We start from the raw sequence: 12,065 nt of genomic DNA on the forward strand, positions 1-12,065 counted from the left end.
TGAGTTAAAGAGGGGGAGACCTGTTCATCCTATAGGTGTGTGTAATCATTTGGCTGAGATTAGGGCCAGGCAGAAGCAGCATGTGCCGTGAGGACTCGTAATAGGGGAATCGGAGGGGGACCAGAGGGCAGGGATGCTTTCCTGAGGAAGTAGAGATAAAGCTGAGATCCGCAGGAGAAGGAGGCGTGGACCGGGCTGAGAGAAGAAACAGCTGGTTCAAAGGTCCTGCGGTGGGAGCGGGGAAGGTGGCTGGCCAGGACAAAGTGCTGCAGGCCGCGCGGGTGGCTGGGCTGGAAGCAGAGGCCAGGCTGTATCGCACCCGGGGCGAAGTCCGACTGATTCTGCGATCTCATGATCTCGTCTATCCGCTCGTCTCCTTCGCCGGCCAAACACCACTGACCTGCACAGACTCGTCCTCACGGATGTTTTCAGGCTTCGTGGGTTCCTCGAGCAGCACCCGGATGCCTCCTTCCCATGGCTTCCACAGCGTGGCACTCCTGGTTTGCTTCCTATTGGCCTGAGAGATCCTTTCCGTCTCTCCTGTGAGATTGCCCCACCCCTGCCGAAACCAGCTCTGAGTTCCAGAGCTCCCCCAGACCCGTCTCCTGGGCCCCTCACTCCCTCTCGGCAATCAGACAATTCTCCGGCTTCCAGTGCTGTGTAAGCACAGATGCCCTACACGTTTTGTCACCCAGAACTGTCTTCTGGAACTCAGCATGTCCACCTACAGGGGCTCCTCCAGCTCAGTATGTGTCCACGACAAAACCCGCGGTCTTTCCCTCTACACCCTGTCCTCCCCCAGGACTCCCCGTCTCAAGGAGGAGCCCACCAGCTACACAAGCCAGAGATCTGGAAGCCTCCTCAATGCCTTCTTCACTATCGCCCAGGATCCAACCAATCACCACATTCTGGAGATTCTCCCTTCCAGACATCTCTCAGGTTCACCTACCCTTCTCCCTTATCCACCACCACCCACTCGGTCCCAGTCACCATCCAGTTTTGCTTTGATGACAGTGACAGCTTCTTAACTGGGTATCTCACCCCCACCTTGCTCCCTTCCAATTTACTGTCCTCTGCGTTGCCAGATTGATCTTTTAGAAACATACATTGGATCGTATCATAGCACAGCACATATACCCCCCATCTTCAAATCCTGCTATGGCTTCTCATTCCTTTTAGGAGAAGAGTTTGGGCCACCTGGGTGGCTCAGTGGGTTAAGCCTCAGACCCTTGGTTTTGGCTCAGGTCATGATCTCACAGCTTGTGGGTTCGAGCCCCACACTGGGTTCCACACTGACAGTGCGGAGCCGGCTTGGGATTCTCTCTCTCTCTGCCTTTCTCTCTGCCCCTCCCCTGCTTGCACTCTCTCTCTCTCTCTCAAAATAAATTAAATTAAATTAAAAAAAAAAAAAGAGTCTTCCGTAAGGCACACCAGGCCCTGCGTGGTCTTGGGCCTTCTCTCCCACTGCTCTCTACTTCCTGATGCTTCAGTGGAATTTCTGGAGCACCTTGGCCTCCTTCCTCGGGAAGCCCCATAACACACACACAGCCCTCTCTTAGGGTAAGAGTATTCTGCAGATGGCTACTCTCCTCCGTCTTATGTTGATCCTTACAGCTGCAGGGAAAAAGGGGATCGTGTCTACTAATCCTTGGGGTGCACTTCCCCAGGAGCCCAAGACCCTCTATACACATACTATCGCAAGCCGCATGGTACCAGTTAAAGGATCCATTTTTTGCCGAGAATGAACTATTTTTCAAATGCAGATTTGCCTGATTCCCTTTGATTATGAGCCTGTGATTCAGGATATTCCCAGGGGAAATCACTCTTCAGAAACCTTTTCCGTGACTCTACAGATTTCTTTGTTTTCCCATCGTAGCCATGGAAATAAAGAAGCCTTCTCTTGCCGGGGAATCCAGCTGGCTGTGGACTGGTTCAGGGACAGAGGACACGCCTACATCAAAGTTTTTGTTCCATCCTGGAGGAAAGACCCACCAAGATCTGATACCCCTATTAGAGGTATGCTGGAGCAGATATATGCTCAAGAGGTACTCTACACCTTTCCTTGGTGGTTCTTGCGGCAATTATAGTCAATTAGCTATTTGTTTGATAATGTCTGTGTTTGTCACCGCACTATAAGCTCCATGGGAACACTAACTATGAATATTCACTGCCATAGCCCTAGCACCCAGCAGAGGTGCTCAATATATAGTTGGCATATAGTAGGTGCTCAATAAATAGTTGTTGAATAGATGAATAAACTACTTATTTTGTCTTCTAGTGTGAATGATTAAGTCCCCCAAATGATTGTGTCATACAAATTTTAACATTCTGCAGAGATTGGATCTGCATCCCGCCCCTAACAGAATATAGGATCTGAAAGAGACATTCATTTGGCTCAATGATATTTATTTACTTTATACCTTGTCCAATCTCTTCATTAAAAAAAAAAAAAAAAAAAAGGAAGGGTACTTGGGTGGTTCGGTCGGTTATGCATCTGACTTTGGCTCAGGTCATGATCTTGAGGTTCATGGGTTTGAGCCCCACATCAGGCTCTGTGCTGACAGCTCAGATCCTGGAGCCTGCTTCAGGTTATGTCTCTCCCTCTCTCTGCCTCTCCCAGTGCTCTGTCTTTCTCTGTCTCCTAACAATAAATAAATGTTAAACTCATTGACCATAAAACAAACTGATTTAAAAAATAATAATAATAATTAAAAAAAAGAAAACTAAGGCCCAGGGAATTCTTTATTTTTAATTCTTATATCAGCTAGGAATATTTTAAGCTACAAATAACAAAGCAGGTGGTTTAAATAAACAGGGTGTTGTTTGTTTGTTTTTGTTTGGCTTTCTCATTACTAGAAGTCAGACACTAAGCCACTGTTGGCATTGTTTCTTCAGGGATGGTGGGGCTGACCTCCTGGCGATTCGGGGAGATTTCTTTGATTTTTTAAAAAATCTTTTTAACATTTATTTATTGTCAAGAGGCAGAGACAGAGCATGAGAGGAGCAGAGACAGGGGGAGACACAGAATCTGAAGCAGGCTCCAGGATCCAGTTGTCAACACAGAGCCTGACGTGGGGCTTGAACTCATGAACCGAGAGATCATGACCTGAGCCAAAGTCAGACGCTTAACTGACTGAGCCACTCAGGCTCTCCATCTTTGATTTTTTCTTTCAGCCTTTTAACCAAAAGTTTGTGGTGTTGTTTTTAATTCTACCAACGGTTTCTAATTGCTGCTTCTTCTCTTTCAGATTTTCTGTCTTTATTTTTTAAATAAAATGATATTCTTGTTGGGGCACTGGTGTGGCTCAGTCAGTTGAGCCTCCGACTCTTGATTTCGGCTCAGGTCACGATCCCAGGGTTGTGGGACCGAGCCCTGCATCGGGCTCCATGCTGAGCATGGAACCTGCTTAAGATTCTCTCTCTCTGTCCCTCTGCCACTTCCACCAATCGCATGTGCATGCTCTCTCTCTCTCAAATTAAAAAAAAAAAAGATATTCTTGGGGTGCCTGGGTGGCTCAGTCAGTTAAGCGTCCAACTTTGGCTCAGGTCATGATTTTGCAGTGTGTAAGTTTGAACCCCGCATCAGGCTCTGTGCTGACAGCTCGGAGCCTGGAGCCTGCTTCGGATTCTGTGTCCCCCTCTCTCTCTGCCCCTCCCTTACTCACGCTCTGTCTCTGTTTCTCTCTTTCTCAAAAATAAATAAACATTAAAAAATATATATCCTTGTCTTAAGGATGAAATATCTTTAATTATTTCTACAGTAATATAGACTTTAAAAAGTTCTCTTTAAGTTCTGTGAATCCTATTTATTTTTCTTGGGTGAGTTCCCTTTGTTCATTTCTGTGGTGTGTGTGTGTGTGTGTGTGTGTGTGTGTGTGGGTGTGTGGGTGTGTGGGGGGTGTGTATGTGTAGGTGTGTGTAGGTGTGGGAGTTTGGGGGTGTGTTTGCGTGTGTGTGTGTATGAGTGTGTGTGAGTGTGTGTGGGTGTGTGTGTGTGGGGGTGCTGTTAAGTCTTCTCAAAGGTCTAGTACTTGCTTGGTCATCAGTTTTGATTTGCAAACAAAGAGCCAGATCGGTTAGATACACCTCTATGTGATTTCCTTGCATCTTCTCTCCTAGTACGGGGATCTCTCCCCGAGTGGCAGGGCTGACTGACCGTCAGTGTAGACTGGCAGATTTCACTTGGGCAGACCCTGCGTGGGGCAGGCAGGTGCACAGTGCAAAGTGCCCCATGATGGCTTCACTCCAGGAGGTCAAAGGCCACATGGGAACTCCTCCTTCCTAGTGATATCTCACTTTCCTTATAGCAGTAAGGGTAGGGAAAGGGTAGATGCACCTGCCCCAGGAGGAGCCCTTCAGGTAGTTAACCCTGACTTCCGCAGACTTCCCACTTCCTCCCCACAGGCCCGCTGAACACTCTGGGCCTTTGCAGGAAGGATGGCCTCACATCCACTTCAGCCTTCTACCCACGTTCTGGGCTATGGCTCCCTACGTGCCGGGGGATCAGTATGGTTTCCTGGGTTTGCTGCTGTTCCCTGGCCCATGTGGTCTAATGTGATTATGGATCCCCTCCCCGTTTCGTACTTCTTCACTGCCATTTCAATAGGATTATGAGAGGGAGGCAGGGATAAATACTTGTGTTCAGTTCTCCACCATGAACTGCTTACCCTAAATTATTCTTTACAGTCTGAACATGGAGAATGGCGGCTCTCAACAGTCGTGTAATATTTAACTATAGTATGAGTAGGGGCGCCTGGGTGGGTCAGTCAGTTGGGCATCTGACTTCAGCTCAGGTCATGATCTTGTGGTCCGTGAGTTCGAGCCCTGCGTTGGGCTCTGGGCTGATGGCTCAGAGCCTGGAGCCTGCTTCCGATTCTGTGTCTCCCTCTCTCTCTGCCCCTCCCCCGTTCATGCTCTGTCTCTCTCTGTCTCAAAAATAAATAAACGTTAAAAAAAATTTAAAAAAAATATAGTATGGGTAAAGGGTAGGGAAATCACTTTGGGGTAGGGAAGGAATTTTAAAACAAGTCACAACAAGTGCAAAGCTTCAGGGGAAAGATTCATAAATTTGACTGCATTAAAATAAAAGCTTCTGTTCATTAGTGGATACCACAAAAACCAAAAAATGAAAAGACAAGCCTTAAACTGGGAGAGGCGATCACACATTCCTGATGAAGGATTACTGTCCAGAATCTATAGAGAGCTCCTCCAAATTAATAAGACAAAGACAAAGGGCCAACAGAAAGATGAACTAAAGCATGAATGGGCCTTTCACAGAAGAGAAGACATAAATGGCCAATAAACGTATGAAAAGACGCTCAATCTCATTAGTGCCCAAAGAAATGCAAAAGAAAACCACAATAAGAGGGCACTGTACACCCACCAGATTGGCAAAATTTCAGAAACCTGAAAAGCCAAGCCCTGACACGGTCTTCTTGAATGCTGTGTTGGGTAGTCAGCTGATAGAACTGCTTTGGAGAACAATCCAGCACTGTCTTGGAAAGTGCCTTTCCCTACCACTCAGCAATATCACTCTTAGAGTTACTCCCTAGAGAAGTCCTTGTACTCCTGTCCCCGGAGACTGACGCGCAGAACTGACAGTGGGGAACACAGGGACGTGGCCGAACCTCTCCAACACGATGTTACAGGAAGAAAGTAAGCGCGCAAGAATATGCACAGTACGATTCCACGTGTGTGAAGTCTAGAGGTTCCTAAGGTTCCTAATCGCGCGAAAAATAGTCCTTTTGGGACGATGCATACATACGTATTTTTAAAAATGAAAGGAGGGGCGCCTGGGTGGCTCAGTTGGTTAAGTGTCTGACTTCAGCCCAGGTCATAACCTCGCAGTCAGTGGGTTCAAGCCCCGCATCGGGCTCTGTGGTGACAGCTCGGAGCCTGGAGCCTGCTTCGGATTCTGTGTCTCCCTCTCTCTCTCTGTCCCTCCCCCAACTTGTGCTCTGTCCCTCTCCTGCTCATGCTCTGTCTCTCTCTTTCTCTCTCAAAACTAAATAAAACATTAAATTAAAAAAAATAAAAAACGAAAGGAAGGGAACTGTAAACATGAAGTCTAAAAATTGGGCTACGTCAAAGGGGCAGCAGATGTGCAAAGTGGGAGGGGCGCCGGGGACCTCAAAAGCATGGCCACGTTGTAGTTCTCTATGGGAGTGCTGCGTAGGTGGCTTTAAAAGTTATCCTTGGTGCCCTTATGTGCATTGTGGACTTTCAAAAAGTCATATAGGAAAGGATGTAGATTTGAGGGAAGAGACAGTTAGTGAAGAATATGCTAAAGTTCTTCCAAGTTCTGAGTAACTGTTAGAGTAGAAGGGATTTTCTTTCGCCTGCCTCCAAAGGCAAAACTAGGATCAAAGAGTAGACTTCCCGGGAATGTGGGTTTTAGCTCCTGTAAGAGACCTTGTGGCGTATCAGGCGTTCACCTCCTCACCAGTCCGCATACTAAGCTGTCGCCCACGCCAGCTTATCCAGTCTACTCACAGACACTGAGACAGAAGGAGGAATTGTTAACCTCATTTTATACTAGTTGCAAAATCTGGTGTTCAGAGAGGGAGGAGCCACAGCTGAGACCGGAACCCAGGCGTAGGGTCTGAATCCCAGACTCTCCCTAGTACATCCTTGTGTCCCTCAGAGCTGTGTTACGGTGTGCTCTGTCCTAAGGGTGTCCCAAGCAGATTCCTGTACCATGGGGGAAGATGGACAGTGGCTGTGAGCTACGGGCTCAGGCAGGAGCCTTCCAGGTGGATGCAAGTCTCCTGGTAACTTCTAAGGCTTTGCCAGGATTCCAGTTAAACTACGAATGTCTTTCTCCAGAAGGCCTTTCGTGTCTGCTGTGGTAGGGGTATTATGGCATGTGACCATCAAAAGGACAAGAGTTATGGCTTTGCTCTCCTTTCTAAAGTGACTCCCCCTCGTAGGGTATCCTTCTCGGGACCGAAGCCAAGAGCCCTGTTGACCCCAAGCTGCTGGCAAATTTCTCTTGACCTCCCTGCTCATGTGCCAGGCTGGGCCATGGGGTGGGGGAGGAGGAGTTGGCTCAGAGAGGATCCCTGAGCTGCCCCACATGCTGGGCGATCTGAGAATGGTTTTGGGGGTGGGGGTCCCACCCAGAAAGCCGCCACATCCTGTCTCCCGCCCGCCCTGTGGCCCCCAGAGCAGCACGTGCTGGAGGAGCTGGAGAGGCAGGCGGTGCTCGTGTATACCCCGTCCCGCAAGGTGAACGGCAAGCGGGTGGTCTGCTACGACGACCGCTACATTGTGAAGGTGGCCTACGAGCAGGATGGTGTCATCGTCTCCAACGACAACTACCGCGACCTCCAGAGCGAGAACCCCGAGTGGAAGTGGTTCATCGAGCAGAGGCTGCTCATGTTCTCCTTTGTCAACGATCGGTACGTGGTGGCACAGGGGGTCCTGGCATGGCGGGGGGCTGGGATGACTGGCAGAAAGCCAGGCCAAATAGCCTAAGCCCAGCGGGGCTTGCCGTCATGGGCACACCATACCAAAGCAAAGGACACCCAGTCCTGGAGACAGAGCCCACTGGAAGTCACCTGCTCTCTCCCCCGGGGTCCGTAGAGGCTCTCTCAGTCTCTCTGGGTCTCCTCTCCATCGCGATCACGATTCCTCAGCAGGGCTGTTTTGTCCCAATTGTCCATGACCTTTCTGTTCCCATGCCCACATGTGGTTGACCTGGCAAAGAATTGCCCCACAGGTGGGCCAAGCTCGAGCTTGGGGCACCATCAACTTGTTGCTTTTATTTATTTATTTATTATTTTAAATGTTTGCTTATTTTTGAGAGAGTGCACATGGGGGAAGGGCAGAGAGAGAGAGAGAGAGAGAGAGAGAGAGAGAGAGAGAGATACAGAGAATCCTAAGCAGGCTCCACACTGTCAGCACAGAGCCCGATGAGAGGCTCGAACTCACGAACCGTGAGATCGTGACCTGAGCTGGAATCAAGAGCCACCCAGGTGCCCCTTGTTGCTTTTACTTTTAAAGCATTTACTACAGGTAAGAGCACTGAAACAGCCATCCTGGGGAAAATCGGAACTTTGTTGCACTTCACTTGTTTTATGTTCACGTCCTTTTTTTTAAGTTTTGAATTACATACGGGAGTCATCTTTTTTGGGGGGGTTGAGAAGAACTTGGAACTGAGTTGGTTCCCCTGGGTCAGGTCCACCCTGAACCAACCAGCTCTGGCTGGGGGAGGGCAATGTCATGGACACAAGGCACAAACCTGTTAGCAGGTGCTGGGCAAGGGCCCCTGGACAGAGCTAAGGTGGGGAGGGAGCAGTGCGGATGTCGTCAGGCACGCTGAGGGCAAAGGCTAGGGGTCTGGCAAGGTGGCCATGGGTCTGGGACTAGCGGGGGTGGGGTGGGGAGGCAGGGTGCAGAAGGTACAGCACGCTGGGATATCACTCTCACTTCGCTTTCTGTTCCAGGCAGTGACAGCTTGACCCTCATTCTGGGCTCTTGGACTGGCCTTTAGAAATATGGTTTAAGAGAAACTCCCAACTCTGTGAAGACAGGGGCTGTATGTGCCTTGTCTGCCATGGCCCATCACAGGCACTCAAGAACTAGTTGTAGGTGGCAAGTGAGTGAGGGAGTGAATCAGTAAAGCGAATGGCTGCGGTCCTGGGGAAGGGAGAGAGGTGACAGGTCGGCTGGGTCAGGCCACTTGCGCGCGGCAGGCCCGTTCCTGACCTTGAAGCCCAGGAGGCAGTGTGGTGTTCTGGAAAGAGCTAGAGCTTTGGAGGCAGCAGATGAGGTTTCCAGTGGAGGCTCCGTCATTTACGGGCTGTGTGTCATGGGGGAAATCCCTGTCACTGAACGAAATGTCCCTCACCTTGAATTAACCATACCTGGATTAATCATATGTTTGAGATGGTTTTGAGGACTAGGGAGAACTGTACCCCAAAGAGTACCTAACTGTACCTAAGAATAGCACTTACTTTCAGGCCAGGCCAGGACATGGTGCCTCTAGAGGGCACTGTGCCCCTACTACTCCCCTCCCAAGCCCCAGAGCAGAGGCTTGCAAGCAGCCAGCTACCTGCTTCCCGGCCCCAGGAGCCCCCATGGCCATTTCCATACACTCAAGGCCAGCAGCTCCCTCTATCCAGCTCAGGCCTGGAGAAATCTGGAAAGTCTGGTGACTGTCAGTTCCAGAAAATCCTCACTGAAGTCTGATGGATCATGGCTGCCTTTGGCCTGGCCACAGCCTGGGGCCAAGGCCAAGTCCTTTTGACGCACCGGCCTCTCCTAAGGGCCTGCCAGAAATTCCCCCAGCTGCCCGGGGAGCCTCCCTGCCTGCCTGTGGGTGGGGACGCCTGCCCCAGTGCCCTGGGCACGTCCATAGGGCCCTCTTGGCCCAGCTCACCGCGGCCAAGGCCTGGCAGAGAGCAGGAGGTAAAGCCCTTGGGAACCTCTAATAACCGCAGTGGGCGGCTCCCCAGATTCTTGGTCAGGGCCCAGTTCTGAGAAGCCGGCTGTGTAGCTGGGATCTGAGCCACGGAGGCTGCCTGGCACCAGCGATTGCCCAGTTCTGGGCTGGCCTAGGGTATGTGGTCTGCATGGTGGGACTCAGTATGACCCTTGACTCTCAGAGGGACACCACCCCCCACTTAGGAACCACAACCCCTCTAGCGGAACCCTTGTATGACCTGGAAATGCCTCCTGGGAACGAAAGTATTCACATAAAAAAATGGATGGCCCTAAATGAAGGGCGTTTTCCTCCCAAGGGTTGTGTTCCCCTCTGAGCTGTGGGCACACTGAGGATGATGCATTCCCTTCCTTGTGAGGCTTAATTCCGGGGAGATGGGAAGGGGCAGACGGGGGGCAGGAGGGTATCAGAGAACGGGGCCGGGGTCAGGCAGCCCCGGAAGCTGAGACCAAACCCAGAGCTCCCCGGGGTTCCAAAAGGACCTGCACTGAGGCTCTGTGTGCCGGCTACACCTGCTTCTTCACCGGCTCACTGGCTGGCATTTCAAACCGTATTAATATTTATCCCCCACCTGTATATGTGCAGAGCTGTGGGGCAACACAGGAGATCCGAGTAAGGGAGCCCGCAGGACGAGGGCTGTTTTGCAGCCCCGGGGAGGTCTGGACAGTGAGAAAGCAGCACAGGGTCACTTTCGGACCCGGGGCCCAGGGGAACCCTAGAGGGATTACGCTTCAATTTCAGTGCATAAAAATCACCTGGGAAGTTGTTAAAACGCAGATTCCTGAACCACCTGAGAGTCTGATGAAGCAGGTCTGGTGCGAAGCCAGGAGCCTGCAGTTTTAAAGGCGTTGCCGGGTGATTGCGGCCCTGGCTGGACACACTCTCGGGAGAGGCCCGAGGCTGCTCTCCCGAGAGCCGTGCTCTCCGCTCATGGGTTCAGTGAGAAGGGAGGGCTGTGCTGCTTTCAAATGCTACACGGCCCCGGGTCGGGGGGGGGGGCGGGGCTGGGGAGAGCCCTGGATGGTGAGCCCCGCCCGAGGCCAGCCGTGCCTGCTGCGCCCATTCTCTTACCCGGCTGGCTGGGGCCTGCTCCCCATGCAGGTGCTGGTGGTGAGTTTCTGTGGGTCTAGCAGTTGCCCCCCTGTGCTTGTTTTACAGGTTCATGCCTCCCGATGACCCCTTGGGCCGCCGGGGACCCACCCTGAGCAACTTCCTGAGCAGGAAGCCCAAGCCCCCAGAGCCATCCTGGCAGCACTGTCCATACGGTGGGTGGCACCCCCATCCCTTGCGATCCCGGTTCAGGTGTCGTGTGAGGGCGGCACAGGGCGCAGTCAGAAGTGCTGGCCTGCTCGTCAGCAGCCTGGGTTCTTGCCTGGGTTCTGCTCCTAACTGGCTGTGTGACATCGGAGAGATCGTTTAACCTCTCTGGATGGCACTTGCTGACAAGGTTGTTATAAGGATGAACTGACATCCTGGGTGACTGTTGCATGGGAGTGTCTGTGAGGGCCGGATGCAGGGGTCCCACACAGGGCAAAGCTGTATCCGTGTGTACCCCCAAGCTCCTCCTTCTCAGTCCCTCCCCCTTGCACTCTGCCACGTCTCTCTGCATCCCTCCACCCCTCCCTCCAGCCTCCACCAGCCCTCCACCCCTGGACCTTCATGGCCTTCGTCAATGCTATCCATTAAGAACTAAGGCTTTTTATCCCAGAGCACTTCTAGCCAGCTCTTTCGCTAACTTGCTATGGCAAGTTCATTTGTTTGTTTAATGCCGACAGGGCTTGTTTTTCTGTCCAAAGAAGTTCAAAGTCATATTCAAAGTCATTTCTTGTTTGAGTTAAGGTGACCACACACACATTCACATTGGTTCACCTTGCTCCCATGCCCTCTCAGAAGTGTCCAGGTCTGGGCGATAAACTGCTTGATCACTTCTGTTAGAACAGCCTGTTGGGGAGGGCAATGATCAGCACAGGCGATGAGGCCCACGGTGGAAACTGAGGCAGACTGGACGTGCAATCCTGTGCGGGGCGCACCCGCTCCGCACCCTCTCCACAAGGGTGGCCCCATCCACAGGGTTCCCTGGGGAAGTGGAGGCCGAAGGTCATTGGATCTAGAGGTTTGCTTTCAGTCCCTGGTCGAAAGGAGTTCCCATACGGACAATCTCCCGGCCTGGCACTGAGATTACTGGGTCCAGCGCCCTACACCAAGGGCGTGGGTACTGCACCCTCACCCATCTAATCCGGCCCCAGGACACTTTCTCCCCTCCTCCCCTCCTCGTCCAGCCCCAATCGTGAGACTCCTGAAGGGGGCCCGAGGAGTTTCCAAGGAGAAGGGCCGGGCGCCGACCACCACCCCCACACAGCCTCTCCTACCCGAGGTCTCACCCGCCCTCTCCCCCTTGCCCCTTCCCTCCCAGGCAAGAAATGCACCTACGGCGTCAAGTGCAAGTTCTACCACCCCGAGAGGCCACACTTGGCGCAGCTGGCGGTGGCCGACGAGCTTCGCGCGCAAACGCGGGCCTGGCGGGGCGCGGGCGCCGAGGCGGAGCGGCGGAGGAGCGCGCGGGCGGCCCGGGACACCGCCAGCTGCGCCAAGTGTGGCCTCTCGGGGTGGTAGAACTTGC

At 52.1% G+C, this 12,065-nt stretch overlaps 1 protein-coding gene across 1 annotated transcript in view; it reads left to right on the top strand.

Moving 5' to 3' along the window:
* ZC3H12D (zinc finger CCCH-type containing 12D) overlaps nucleotides 1–12,065 on the top strand; it is a 33,831-nt gene that overhangs the window by 18,770 nt on the left and 2,996 nt on the right. The window contains exons 3-6 of the mRNA XM_040448921.1: nucleotides 1,877–2,016; nucleotides 7,166–7,400; nucleotides 10,604–10,710; nucleotides 11,859–12,055. Of these exons, the coding sequence (XP_040304855.1) occupies nucleotides 1,877–2,016; nucleotides 7,166–7,400; nucleotides 10,604–10,710; nucleotides 11,859–12,055 (679 nt within the window). The remainder of the gene's footprint in view (nucleotides 1–1,876; nucleotides 2,017–7,165; nucleotides 7,401–10,603; nucleotides 10,711–11,858; nucleotides 12,056–12,065) is intronic.

Source organism: Herpailurus yagouaroundi, unplaced genomic scaffold (assembly GCF_014898765.1).
Source record: "Herpailurus yagouaroundi ecotype Mexico unplaced genomic scaffold, PumYag 198, whole genome shotgun sequence".
In the NCBI taxonomy this organism is placed as follows: domain Eukaryota; kingdom Metazoa; phylum Chordata; class Mammalia; order Carnivora; family Felidae; genus Herpailurus; species Herpailurus yagouaroundi.